We start from the raw sequence: 14,717 nt of genomic DNA on the forward strand, positions 1-14,717 counted from the left end.
TACGGAGTATTATATTTTTACAGGTGCTCCTGATTAACGAACTCGAATCAGCAATGCATCAGCTGTACAAACAGCGAGCTTCCCGCCTTGTCCAAAGACGACAAGATGATATTAAAGATGAATCTTCGGAGTTTTCAAGCCATTCAAGTCAGTCCATCTTGAAGGTTTTTATTATTCATTAAACAACCTTGTTTACTTAGTGCAGTTTTAACTTAAAGTGAAACCACAAAGTATGTCTGGTTTAAATCTGGTAGAAAAAAATCAGATTAAAGAATCCTAGTTCCAACTCTAAGGTGCCTTTCCTGTTTTCTGTTTCAGTGATTGAAAGCAGTAGCATTTTGCTTTGATCCCTTTTTATGAATTAGGTATGCAGGCCCGGCAACAGTAGACAGCCAGGTTGGGTCCTGGCCGAGGGCCCATGAAGAGCCCCTGCTTACAGTGGGAGGATGGAGCTCTCGCTCTGCAAAACATGCCAGCGTCGGGTTGCAGGACCCAATGATGCAACCCTGGTGTGGATCCCAGAGCAGGAGCTCACAGGCAACACACCACGCCTGATACAGGCAGTGTAGGCTTAAATAAGCCTGCCCACCTATCTGCTGCATCCGTGCATACGCATGCCTGCCATCACCCAAGGTAGCGGCCGGGGTGTCCCTAATGGGTTGATGTCCCTGCCACCATCTTGGGTGATGGCAGGTGTGCACACTGATACTGATGGGGGAGATAAGTGGGGTGGGCGGGCCTATTTAAGACCCACACTGCCTGCATTGGGAGGCGGTGTTGGGGAGTGTGACACTGCAGGCCTGGAGCAAGCTGGCACCCCGGTGCCCAGTCATGTCTGGTACCGGTCCTGTAGATGTGTATGTCTTTTGTTCACTCCCTGAAACTATATTTTAGAATGTTCTTTAAACCTAAAAATCATTTAGGTTATTTTGCTAGCAGTTTACATTTTAGTAATACTGGTTTCTGCAGCTTGGAAAAAGGGGGGGAAGGTACAGTTTGTCATGCCTTCCATACTTCATATATTGGACCAAATAATTCTTGTGCTAATATTTTTGTTTTACATATGTAAGACAATCTTGCTAGGAAAACATTGTAATAAAATTAATGGTTCAAAAGTGAGTCTCTCCTGTGAAATCTTATGCCCTTTTTGAAACCAAGCTGGTAGATATTAGGAAAGCTACATTTACCCCACTATCCCCCACAGTTTTTGCTTTCAAATGTTCAGCAAATGGCAACCATTAGGTATAAAGTTATAGCCAGCTTCAGTGCTAATTGTCTTAACACCAATTGAAAATCATTTAATTCCTGTTGCTCATCAGTATCATTCACCAAGAATGGAAATATGACCTGTTATAGATGTGCTAAAGGGCTGTTTTTCTTCCTTCTTTTATAAATGTTGGACACTTTTTTTCTAATACAAACATAGCTTTTTATGTTGTATAAAAAGTCTTTTAAGTGTTTTCTGTGTACTGAAGAATTCTTAGTGATTTGATAGTGGTTTACATTTTTTGTTTGCACATAATGATGAAGGCATTCAAATATTGGACCAAATTAGTAATCTCTTCAGAAGATAATTCAGCCGCCACCATTTTATTTGTGGGGTTGGTGGGGATGATAATTGTCAAACGTATAGATGTATTACAGCACGCACACACATCACTGTCATAATTATACTTCCTGTAACAGGAGATGAAGTTTTGGAGTCCTAATTTCAGTGTTTGTACTCTTACAGGTAAAGCACTGATGGCACCAAATCTTGATTCTTTTGGACGAGATAGAACACTGTACCAAGAACATGTAAAAAGACGGACTGCAGAAAGGGAAGCAAGAAGGTACAACAGCATTTAGGTTTCCCCTATATGTATTGGAATACATATTCTGTGCTTCAGTATTCCATATAATGACTCTCTATACAGTATATGGTTACACACACACACACACATATTTACGTGCTTGCAGATAAATGCTCCATAAAAAATAATGGGTCACTAGCCTTGTAGGTCGAGCATTGCTTGAGTTTTACACAGTGTGCCATAAAGAACCAGTTGCTGGGGGTGGAGATTGGCAACTAGGTATATGATGGATCTCAAACTAAGGAGAAGTTAAAAATCGCAAAATGTTCAGGAGCTGAGGTATTAAACATATAAAATAAGATATGTTATATAACATGTTGGATGGCTTCTAACTTTAGTATAATACCACCATGTTCTGTTCCTGTTAATAGAGCTCGCCGTAGACTTGCCAGAGAGCAATCTGGGAAGATAGCTGATCACCTTGAAGGCCTTTCTAGTGATGATGAAGAAACTTCAACTGATAGTACAAACTTCAATATGGAGCGAGGTTAGATGGTTCACTTTAATGTTAGCAGCCATAGAAATCTAAATCTTATTATTTTCAGGAGAAAATTTTGTATGATTAAACAGCATGCCATTTTAAACTACGCTATAAAGGCAACCTTAAATGTAGAGTTATCATTATTATCTCACCCACAGCATGACAGAGGCCAATGCTGCTCCCTTGTTACTCTTTCTTCTCTTTTGTGACTCTTGCTTTTCTTTGAGATATCACAAGGAAGAATTTTATTGTATGGGATGTTGTAAGCCCTCTTGAGGATGTGTTAGACAAAAGGCAGGCTTTAAGTTCCATAATTAAATATATTTCTGTAGAGGGAGAACTGTTCACAAACTCTTTGTCTCACAGAACTACTTTCATGAGGCTATATTTTCAAGTGACTGTCACCACAAGGGGCATTCATGAATTGAGTGATATACTCAGAAAATAAACACTATGGTTATAAACTCAGCTTCTGAAGAAAACGATAACTTAGTTCATTATATTTAAAAGCCTGGACATAAGCAATAGAAAGGGCTAGATCCACAGTTAACTGTGCATAACAAGGCTGGTGGAAGCTGACCTCTTCACCCCTTTCTCCCTATGGTGGTCCCCCCCCCCAAAAAAAATGCTCCACCAAGGGTCAGGAAACACTGCTGAATGAGCCATGCGGTGGCACAGGAAGCTGAAAAGAAAGGGAGTGACCCCAGAAATTAGGTGAAAGTACTGTTTTGGGGGATCTCCCTCTTTCCTCTCAGCTCCCATCCCAGGCCACACCATTCAGCAGGGTCCCCATCTCCTCATTGGGTGGTTGGGGGAGTCTGCCATGGGGAGACTTCTGCCAGCCTCTTTGTGCTTGCTTAACTCTGGTTCTAACCAAACGTGATAAAGAAGTTATTTTCTTGGTTATTTGTCTGAAAGTTTGTTTTGTAAACTACACTGTAGAAGTAAACCAGTAAAACAGAAGATTGATTCATGCAGTGTAAGATAATGAAAATTTTCCATCTAGATCGCATTTTGAAGGAATCCAGCAAAGTTTTTGAAGATGTGTTAGAAAACTTTTCCTCTATTGACTGCATCAAGTCACAGTTTGAAGCATGGCGTTACAAGTATTTATCTTCCTACAAGGATGCTTACATTGGCCTTTGCTTACCTAAGCTGTTAAATCCTTTAATAAGACTTCAGTTACTTACTTGGAACCCTTTGGAGGTGAGAGAACATTGAAGCATGATCACTGTTAACCATTTTGCCTTATTTAACAAAGTTAAGTAGAAGGGATTAAGTACCTACAAAATGACTCTGAATTAATTGGTATGTTGTCTCATATGCAATACTAGATTGGCCCTACAATGTAGTTTGCAACTGAATTGATTTACCAACTAAGTCCTTGATTTACCAACTAAGTCCTTGATTTACCAATTAAGCATCATGCTACCTATCTAATTTCTTGATGCTTGAGTCAAATGCCCAAATGTTATGCCTAAACTACAGAAACTAGCTGCTTTGTTATGTCTGCTGAGACAGTGCTTTGATGGCATTTTTATGCAGAAAAATGGTTTCTATAGCCTGATCAGCCTTGATGCACTAGTTAGCAAATAGGCAACTGAAGAACATATCCTGGCATCACTGCCAATGCAGCCTAAAAAAATATGAGGGTGGTCCAGGTACCACAAGAACTTTCTGAGAGTGAGATACACAGTCTAAACATTTGTACTAGCATATTAAAATGAGATGGTTCACATGTGATTGGTCCTTTTTAAAAAAAAACCCAAATTGATACCTGCAGTTTTATTTTAATAGGATAAGTGCCAAGACTTTGAGAGTATGTTATGGTTTGAATCCTTGCTTTTTTATGGATGTGAAGAATATGATCAAGAGAAAGATGATGCTGATGTTTCATTATTGCCTACAATTGTGGAAAGAGTGGTTCTGCCTAAATTAACAGGTACTTTATAAATATGCAGTCATTTAAAAAACAAAACAGTTAATAATTTTTAGCAATATCATCTTGATAGCCAGTTTTGAGAAGTCATGATTCTATTTTTTCTTCTTTTTCTAGTACTTGCTGAAAATGTATGGGACCCTTTTTCTGCAACACAGACATCTAGGATGGTAGCTATTACCCAGAAACTAATAAATGGTTATCCTTCAGTGGTACATGCAGAAAACAAAAACACACAGGTAAAATCTGTTCTTGAATTTGTTTGTAGGATTGCTATGTCTGGTTCAAATCAACACATTTAGCCATCTTGTTTGAGCATAGTTTTGCAAAATTCCTTGTTTTTGAACCGCTGAGCTAGCTAGTGTGACGACTCTGGTTTTTAGAACAGATGCAAAATGGCATTCTTTTACTCCACTTTAATAATATCTCAGAATAACCCCTTTCTATATTTCAAGTCCTTAATTTAAGCATGCTTTGAAAGAACAGGAAAAATTTACTTCTTAAGGTTCTTTAATCAATTGTTCTGTAATCACAACAAGAGCAGATAAAGTGTGCTAAGAGGTAAGTGATGTGTAAAATCATCTTGAGCAAGCAACTCTAGGCAACCTGTTCATCATTGTCTCCCTGTTTCCATCTTCAGGATTGTCCAGATATTATTTATTATGCATCGCTGTTATCAATATCCCTTTGCAGACAATTCACATTTGTGTGGTTTTCATGTGCTTGTTTTAAACATGTAAGATACTTAAACATGAAAGAGGCACTTTAACATTACTCCCATGTGGCAATTATAAACAGTGGATAAAACTTTAAACTGCTCTGAGTTACACAAAAAAGAATGAAATTGTTTTCCTCACTAGAAAGATTTTGTTGCACATCTGCAAATTAAACTCTTGTGCAGTTTCATGGACTGTTTTTATTTTGCTTACGTTAAATTCATTTGTTACTTATTTCTGGGAATGTTGTTAGATACTTTTATGCAACAGTTGTTGCAAATTGTGCCGCTTTAAGACATGCAGTCATGAAGTATCCATGACTTGAAGAATGTGAAATATTTTTCTTATCAGTCTAGAAAACTAATACACTAGTACCCATGGGCATTTTGGAACAACATGCAAAATGTTTGATGGTAGGGACAGGTATTTTATGTAAAAAATATAGAAAATCTAGTACATAAAAATTGGATTATGAAGTCTGCATCTGTGTTGGAATTGCTTTTAAGATGTTCTTAAAGCTTTTTTAAAAAAACATGTTTTTAAAGTTTTTTGTTTTAATATGTTTTTAGAGATGTTTTGTTCTGATATATTTTAAAGTCTGTTTTTATGTTTTAGAGTGTTTTTAGTGCTTTTGTTTGCCACCCTGGGATCCTACTGGGAGGAAGGGTGGGATATAAATCTAGTAAGTAAATAAATAGAGACTTGTTACTTAACTTTAAGATAGAAACAGTTGTAGTTCCCTTGTCTGATGAATGTTAAAAAATATTACTTCAAAACCTTATGTTAAATTTGAACTCTTTCAGACATTACTAAAAGCCCTCTTGCTTAGAATGAGGAGAACACTAGACGATGATGTATTCATGCCACTTTATCCTAAAAGGTAAGTTTGTGTTGTGGTTTCAACTCTGTGTTCTTAGATAGCAGAATTGTTTAGCATTATAGCAATGGATCATGTCAGCAGTTCACATCTTCTATGCTACTGAAGCTTCTTTATCTCTTTGATTTTTCAGTGTCTTAGAAAACAAGAACTCTGGTCCTTATTTGTTTTTCCAGCGACAGTTTTGGTCTTCAGTTAAGGTGAGCTAGCAAAGAGATGACATTTCAGACAAAGGTAGTGCCCCTGAAGTATTCTTTGGGAATGGGTAACTGACAGTGGGTATAAAGATAATTTGCTTATGGAAGAAAGAAGGTATGCTGGCTCCAAACCAACATTGCAGCTTAGATGGGGATCATCAGCCTTACAATTTGGTGAAACTGTTGTGGGTACCACACACGCCGTGCAATCAAGCATAGACCATAGTTACTGGCTACAACAGTTTCTTTCAATCCAAACTTTGGGGAGGAGGGGACCATGTGGTCACCAGGGAAGGCCTCCCTGGGTGCTTGTGCCCCTACAGGCACTACATTGGCAAGCCTTCCTTTAGATTATCATGTCGATTGCATCATGTGGGTTGGATTCCAAAGGCCGTGTTCGTGGAAGGCCATGTACACCTGATCGCTGATCCCTGTGCTCACTGAGAAGCCAGCTGAAGAGGCCTTCTGTGCAGTGTGTGTTCTGTTATGGGAGGCTGCTGGAGAAGGGGATAATTAGTTAAAACTTGCACAGACAGAAAGAGGTGAAGAGTAGAAAAATTGGTTGCTTGCATGGCCTACTGATCCAACTCTGTATGAGTAGGGAACCTCAGGGTCAGGTGCCAAATGCAGCTCCTCATGCCTGTTTGGCCCTCAGAACTTTCTTCAGGCCACACCATCCTTGAGTGCTTTTGCCTGCCAGAATGTGTTCTTGAACTGTCATGATGTCTCTTGCTTACCTGGAAGGAGGATGGAGAGAGAGAGAGTGTGTGTGTGTGTGTGTAAAACTGATTTTTGCATGACTGGATTGTAATCTGCTGTACAAAGGTAAGAGTCACATTCATTAATCTGCCCAGTTTTGCATCTGCCTCCACCACCAATGGCATGCAGCCCCTGGAAGGTTGCCCATAAGGTAATGCAGAAGCCCCCACCCCAGCTTATATAGTTTGCTTGCTACAACTTCTATCAATTTCTCACCATTGACCATGGTGACTGGGGCTTATGGGAGTTGGAGTCAACATCTGGAGGTCAAGAGGTTCTCCATCCCTATTGTCTATTTAACGTTAATCTATACATGTAGCAAAAGAAGGCAATTGCATTTTAGAAAGTGATAACATTACATGTAATTTTAAATTGTGAATGCCTCATACAATTAAAGGAAAAGGATTTTTGAATGTTTATGTTCTGAATCTGAAACTTCAAAAACTATAATAAGAAAATTGTAATTCACAAGGAAAATTGTGATTTAGCTATACACAAGACAAATTTTTAAATATGAATGTTATATGTGTGTGTGTTGTAGCAAATTTAGTTCTCCTGTGAATGCATGAGGCTCTCAGGTGGGATGTGAGAAATCATTTGTTACCTTATCCAATTCCATAAACTTCATTACTTTGATTAGGACAGGTAACATCTTGAGCATTCAAAGTACTATCAATTTCTTGGAGTGTGTCTTCTAACACTGGAACCAAATTTACTTCTGTAGCTGATCAGTCATTGTACAGTAGGGCCCTGCATATATGGCGGGTTAGGAAGCAGGCCCCCGCCGTAAAGCGGAAATCACCATAAAGCGGAACCCATTGACTATAATGGGTCGCATCGCGCGAAAATGCCGCAAAAGCGTAAAATCAGCTTTAAAACGGGGAATTTCCCCTAATTGAAAGCCGCCACATCAGCGGAACGCCGGACAATGGAACGCCGTAAAGCGGGGCCCTACTGTAGTTGACTACATAAAGAATTCTCTCCACTGCACTGTCTGCTTCTCTGATGGCAGCAGGACAAGTTTTGTGGCTTATAGGTCACCATAAAAAAGCGCTTATTGCTGGAGGAAAGAATACACATGCATAACATTTTTCTAATATAAATCACTGGTATCTAGATATACTTAATTTTGGCTGAATTGCACCACAGAAGTACTAGTTTTGACTTACTTGAATCTCATCCCAGGATAGAACAAACTCCAGCAATAGGGCTGCAGGAAATATGCATACCAATGGTTCATATAATTCAGATATAAATTATTATTTTAAAATGGAAATGTTCTCATTTGTATTCTCTAATGACTATCTGCCCATGTAAAAGATGTATATGTTAATACAGTTCTATTCTGCTTTTCATTTTCAACTTTTTACTCTGTGTTCAGTTGTTGGGAAACTTTCTGCAGTGGTATGGAATCCTTTCCAACAAAACCCTACAAGAGTTAGCTATAGATGGCTTGCTAAATAGATACGTTCTCATGGCTTTCCAAAATTCTGAGTATGGAGATGACAGCATTAAGAAAGCTCAAAGTGTGAGTAAATGCATCACTTTAATAATCTGTTTCTATTTTTAAGCATCCTTTTTTAGCGATCTGCTTCATACATCATGTTAAATTATAGTTTAAAAGAAACTATGCCTTAATGTGAAGGATCAGTATGCTAGTGCACATGGCTCAAAAGTTCCTTCAGCCCTGCTGCTGCTGTGCCACAGACAAAACAAGCCAGTGTGTGGCTTGTCATGTCATGCGAACCCAGGCTCCTGGTTTGTTTCTCTCCTTATAAACCACAAGCAATAACCAAAGTGTATTCTTGGCAGACGACTTGCGGTTTGTTTGGGGAAAGCAAAGCATGATTCCCGGTTCAGACAATACAAGAAGCCAGATTCTCATTTCTTTCGTCTGCAGTGTGGTGGGAGCCAGGGGAGAAGGAAGTTCTGCTGGAACTTTAGAGCAGTGTGCATTAGAACAGTGGTTCCCAACCCTTTTTCCTCATGGGCCACTTGAAAATTGCTGAGGGTATGGGCAGGCTACTTTTTTCTGCCTGGTGTAGCACTTGTAACATACTGTGTTAGATGCTGTATTGTTTTAATTGCATTTTTATTTCTTTTATTTCTTACATTGTATTTTATTGCATTACAATTTCCATTCCATAAAAAAACAATAAAATACAATTAAAAATCAGTATGAATATTCAGTGTGGGCATACCGTGGACTACCTGAATGAAGCTCCAGGACCACAGTTTGGGACCCTTGCACTAGAACACTACTTGATCACATTAAACCATAGTTTGTTTTCATCTATGCTTACATGTGATGTGCGAATCCGGCCAATATATTGCAAATGTATTGAGAGACAGTGTAATGTAATGGCTAGAATTTTGGGTATGAATGTGAGCTGTCCATATTCAAATCTCCATTCAGTTCTGAAGCTTGTTTGGAAGACCTAGACTTATGTCCCTGTCATTTCTATAGTATCCAAACAGGACTGTTGTGATAAAATGGGCATGTATGCAGCTTTTATTATTTGGCAAAAAGGTGGGATAAAAAAATTGATAACAGAACAAAGAAGTTTACTGATGTGCATTCCTAACAGCATTACTTTTTTATAATGCAAAATTAACATTTTATGATATATATTTATATCTTGCGTTTATCCAAGATTAACTCCCGAAGTAGCTTACAGTTGTCATCCACAAAAATGTACACTAAAGGAGTTGTTTATGTTAGTCTTTTCTAGTCTCTGGCAGCTGATGACATGGTCCAGTTCCTGGAGCAGAAGCTGCCAGTAGACTTGAAGGCTGACTGATGTTAAACCCACAAAAACAGCCAGACCAATGAGTTGCAGAGTCTGCCTTGGCTGCTGCCCTTTCAATAAATCTTTAATGTGCATGCTTTCACACATAACCATTTACACAGAGATCACTTGATGGTTATAAGGTTTGGGGTTTTGTTCTTGGTTTGGGTGGAAAAAAATACTTGAAAGTTAAGCACCTGGATATCAAGATTTTAATTCAGTGATTTGAGGTGAAATGTGAAAGTTGTTTGATGGCTCAGGAAACCTCAAGCATCTTAATAGTGTGTTAGGGACATTCCATTTCAGATAGGCTTGGCTGTCACTAAATATAATGTTGGTTGTGTTGCAGTTGAATAGCATTGTGTTTATATACTTAGCCATATTTTTCAAAAGTTTTTTCTTGTGAACTGTACAAATAGCCAGACCTTGCTTTATTGAGTTTTTATAGTGTCTACTCAGACATAAGCCACACTGAACTTAGTGGTACTTACTCTCAGGAAAATAAAGCTGTTCTTTTCATGTCAAAAGAGTAGCAGCTCTGCCAGATCACAATAGTTTAGGCTTTTTAGAAAAATCTACAAATCCATCTTTTCTAACTGGCCTCTTCCGTAAAGAGGTTTAGGATGCAATCCTCCTGGTAGTTACACCAAGCTGAGGGCTTCAGGATGTGGCATAGTTGCGGAGGAGGATGAAGGGGGTTGGTGCTGGTGGGCTTCATCAGCAGAAGTCTCCCCCCCCCCTTGAAAGAGTTTTAAACGTAAGGTCTTTTGAGGTGGCTTTCTATAGAACCCTCATACATGATACAGTATGTTTACAGATACAATATCAGCAAACCAGTGACGATAATATACCATTCACATTTCCCCCCCAGAACAGTAGACTCAATTACTTCTTTAAGCTTATATTCTAAACCACTCTTTTCTTCTCCATTCTATAGGTAATCAGCTGTTTTCCAAAACAGTGGTTCACTAATCTTAAAGGAAGTAAGACAATCTCCCATCTAGAAAACCTCTGTAGATATCTTGTTCATCTTGCTGATACAATATACAGAAATAGCATTGGAAGCTCTGATGTAGAAAAAAGAAATGCAAGGTAATGTGTCTTAAATTCTGTTTTAATTTGGATAGAAAGGTAGTTTTTTGTTGTATTTTATGTACATATAGCCCACTTTTAATTTTATCACAAATTTGAAAAGTGGCTTGATTCAAAGGGCCATGAAGGGTTGCAGGGTTCCCTTCCCATGCATCCCTATATGCTGTTAAGTTGAAGGGGATGCTTTAGGATGACTGCAGCGGGAAGGAAAAATTGCAGAATCCTTTTATGTATGGGAGTATTTTAGAAGTGTACATGAGGCTTTTTGGATCATAACCAATATTTTGGTAATGAAAATTAGTTGTGTGTAAACATTTTCATTTTAAAATTACCATAGCTTGATAAAAGTAGTAGTAGTGTCCCAACTTGATCATTACTGTGACAACTACATGGAAAAAGGTTGCCAGATATGTCCAATATTGTTGGGTGTAATAACTGCATGAGTCTACCTAGAGTACATGACATCTTGCCTCCTGCAGAATATTCAGCCACAGCTGTTGTTCCAAACCTGTACTTACAAACTGAACTATATGGAATTTATGACTAAGGTTGTGTGTCTGTTGTCTGCTTAAAAACATTACTACTATATGAAGACCTTAACATTGGCTATATTGGCTATTGCTTTCACACATTTTTCTTGGCTTGGGTGCCATTTGCTACCCATAGTTGGGCAATATTACCGCAGATAACCCCAGCTACTATCACAATACTTCCAGTTCCCAAGCAGCATTGTGAGAGTGCTTTCTCATTCTCAAGTGTGCATGTATAAACAATTAAACCACTTTAGAAATGATTTTTAAAAGCATTCTCCAATTATGCTTGTAATTGCTAACCCAGCTCTGAATCATACTAAGAAGAGTTTGTCAGTCACTAGTTACTGGAGCATGTGAGTATTTTATTCTGTGTAACCTGTATACGTGTAACGCCTTTACAGGACTAATTATAGGGTAAGAACATAAGAAAGGTCTGTTGGATCATGGCCCGTCTAATCCAGCATACTGTTCTCAAAGTAGCCAACCAGATGCCCGTGGGAAGCAAGATATATATTTTTTATTTATAAATAAGATTTCTTACCCACCTGTCACTAAGAGGTCCCAGGATGGGTTACAACAATAGAAAATAGAATTATAAAAACAAATAAAACCATTACAGTTATAGAACACTTAAAACATACGATGGGACTTTACTGTATATTTTCTTTCTCTCTCTGTCTGTCTCTTTTGCAAACTAGATTGATTTGAGATTTCAGCCTGTTTTGTAATATTTTGTGGTGTTATTTATTGATACTCTTGTAGTTTATTCTTATTATTATGTTCTGAATTGTTTTTATCTTACTGTTTTGTTCTTGCTATGGAAGTTGCTTTAAGGTCACCTGGTGATGAAAAGCGGCATACAAATATACTAAATAGATAAATAAATAAAACCATTCCAAATGGAACAAAACAATTCTACTAGGAGCAGGGATTATAGTGGTGAACAGGTTTAAATTTTGAGTTTGCACACTTCCTCAACCAGACTCCTGTTTGCTTATAGTGCAGTATCTTGGTTTATTCTGTACCTTGTTCTCACACAGTCAGCCAGCTGAGTTTAACTGCAAGTTATTTATATGTGAATCTCCTTTTACACACATCTCAAGGCAGTTTACTAATATGCTATAAAAACAGCTAAATTCCCTGTGGAATTCCCTCCCCTTAAATATTAGGCAGGCACCATCTCTGCTATCTTTTCGGCGCCTTTTGGAGACTTTCCTGCTTCAACAAGCCTTTAAGATGAGACCTATCCCAGTCTGCATCTGTGTTAGAATTGCTTTTAATGTGTTTTCTTTAATATGTTTTTAACTCTTTTTTTTAAAGTTGTTTTTAAAGCTTTTAAAAAAAATGTTTTTAATGTTTTGTTTTAATGTATTTTAAGGTCTTTTTATGATGTATTAAAGTGTTTTTAGTCGTTTTAAAACACTACAAAACCCCCCCCTAAAACTAAGTTTAAAACAATACAAAATGAATATATAAGACAGAGGCCTTTTTATGAACTCCTTAGAAGTTTTAATTACAGTTAAGTGGTATACAAATTTTGTTAAATTAAAATCCAGCTGGAAAAGCTTATTAAAACAAAAATGTCTTCAATTGTTTCTGGAAAGTACAGAGAGTAGATTGCAAAAACACTAATTATTCTTTCTTCTCTTCTTAGGGAGCATATAAAACAGATAATAAAACTTCTATCAAGTATCCGAGCACTGGACCATGCTGCAACAGTTGCAAATGATCATAATGTAAAAGAGTTAAAAAATTTAAGTGAAGGGAAATAAAATTTTGTCTGTTAATTCTGGGCTTTAAAAATCATTCCTGAAGTGTAATTTTGTACATATGTAAAGTTTTCTTAAGTTGTAAACAACTGATTGTTTTTAATACAAAGTGCATTCTTATATACAGCATCTATAATATAGTATTGATGTCTTTAAAGTGAAAAATAAACCAGGAGAACTGCATCTTCTTTGCAAAACTTTTATACTGCATGGTGACAATCTAGTCACTAAACTGCCCCTTAGTTAACAGGAAATTCTGCTCTGTAAAATTCATTAAGTGATCTGCAAATATTTATAGCCCCATAGTTATAAGTTTGAAATAATGATATATTTCAAAGTAAGATTTTTCCATTGCTGGAATTTAGTAGTGAAACCAGTCATAAATATATGAATATGGCATGACCCTGGTAAGAGTAACGAAGCGTCCAAAATAGTAACAGTGTTGTTTGAAGTGTATGTACTGGTGACAGAAATAGCTGAAAATTTGCAATTTCATTTAGGTAATGGTGTTGTCACTCTTAAAACTCAAGGCACTTCATTATGTAATTGTTTTTATCCCTTTAACTTTTACTGGCAAGACATTTCTCACAATATGGTAATTCAGGGTACTAAAGTCCCCCCATCTACATGTTTGTTTATATGCTATGATCACAGTATTGACTATTTCAAAAAGTTGCATTGTTTAATGAAATATTTTAAAAATAAACCCTTTTATTTTTGAGTCATGGCTTGCTACTGATGAGATTAGTTTGAATTCTGAAGAATATTGTTGCTGTTGTAGGTAGTCTGTTTATCAAGCGTAGTCTTTTTATACTTGAGAACAGTAGGAATTGGAATATTAAATAACATTGGATCATTGTACTTTATGATGCTCCTGTCGTGTGATGTAAAGAAAATATTAAATGTACAGTCTGCCTTTTGAACACTGAATCATTTTATGAATTTCTTACACTGATTATTTTCAATTATATAAGGCCAGCCATCTTCAAGTCCTCAGATTTAAAATATTAATACTGTGGCCTCATTAACATTCCCATTAAACCAGAGTTAAAATAAACCATAATGTAATGTGAACACACAGCATACTGGTACATGGGGCTGAAACTACAGACACTTCCTTCCTCCCCAACTCCTGCTGCCAAGAAACAAGCCATGGTTTGGGTTAGCATTGCATCTGAACCTGGGCTCTTTGTTCCCTCGCTTCCCCCACAAACAGTAGGCAAAGAACAATCCTCGATTACCCCCCCCCCAATGGTTTGTTTGGAGAGAAACAAGTCATACACCCAGGTATGGATGTAATGCTAAGACCATGGGGTTGTTTCTTGACAGTACAGCAACAACAGGAAAAGGAGTAAAACACTTCTGATTTTAGCAGGCTACATAAGCATGCTGTACATTCACATAAAGCCATAGTTTAACTTTGGTTTAATCAATGTGATGTGAATTCTATACATTCTGTTCCAATATTTATTTTAAATGGTGGGAAGATGGGCAAAGTCCAGTAAATAAGTGGGAGATTTGTTCAGAAGCTTCCAGTGTAAACAAATACAAACTGCGTAAGTATTAGATGGTAGCACTGACCACTATCAGTTATCCTTTCTTTTTCAAACTGTCAGAGATTATAATAGAAAGAACCTTGGTTTGTATTATTATTCAAGATTGTTGAGATCCCTCAGCAAACAGAGAAGACTGAATTAGCATCATTTGCTGAT

General features: G+C 37.4%; 1 protein-coding gene across 1 annotated transcript in view; it reads left to right on the plus strand.

The window, feature by feature from the left end:
• PAXBP1 (PAX3 and PAX7 binding protein 1) overlaps positions 1–13,916 on the plus strand; it is a 40,855-nt gene extending 26,939 nt beyond the window's left edge. Inside the window, exons 8-18 of the mRNA XM_061627795.1 lie at positions 24–147; positions 1,733–1,832; positions 2,225–2,340; positions 3,341–3,540; positions 4,132–4,276; positions 4,391–4,512; positions 5,793–5,869; positions 6,000–6,066; positions 8,204–8,350; positions 10,549–10,703; positions 12,891–13,916. Coding sequence (XP_061483779.1) covers positions 24–147; positions 1,733–1,832; positions 2,225–2,340; positions 3,341–3,540; positions 4,132–4,276; positions 4,391–4,512; positions 5,793–5,869; positions 6,000–6,066; positions 8,204–8,350; positions 10,549–10,703; positions 12,891–13,008 — 1,371 coding nt within the window. The 3' untranslated portion in view covers positions 13,009–13,916. The remainder of the gene's footprint in view (positions 1–23; positions 148–1,732; positions 1,833–2,224; positions 2,341–3,340; positions 3,541–4,131; positions 4,277–4,390; positions 4,513–5,792; positions 5,870–5,999; positions 6,067–8,203; positions 8,351–10,548; positions 10,704–12,890) is intronic.
• The last annotated feature ends 801 nt before the right edge of the window (positions 13,917–14,717 follow it).

Source organism: Rhineura floridana, chromosome 5 (genome assembly GCF_030035675.1).
Source record: "Rhineura floridana isolate rRhiFlo1 chromosome 5, rRhiFlo1.hap2, whole genome shotgun sequence".
Lineage (NCBI taxonomy): Eukaryota > Metazoa > Chordata > Lepidosauria > Squamata > Rhineuridae > Rhineura > Rhineura floridana.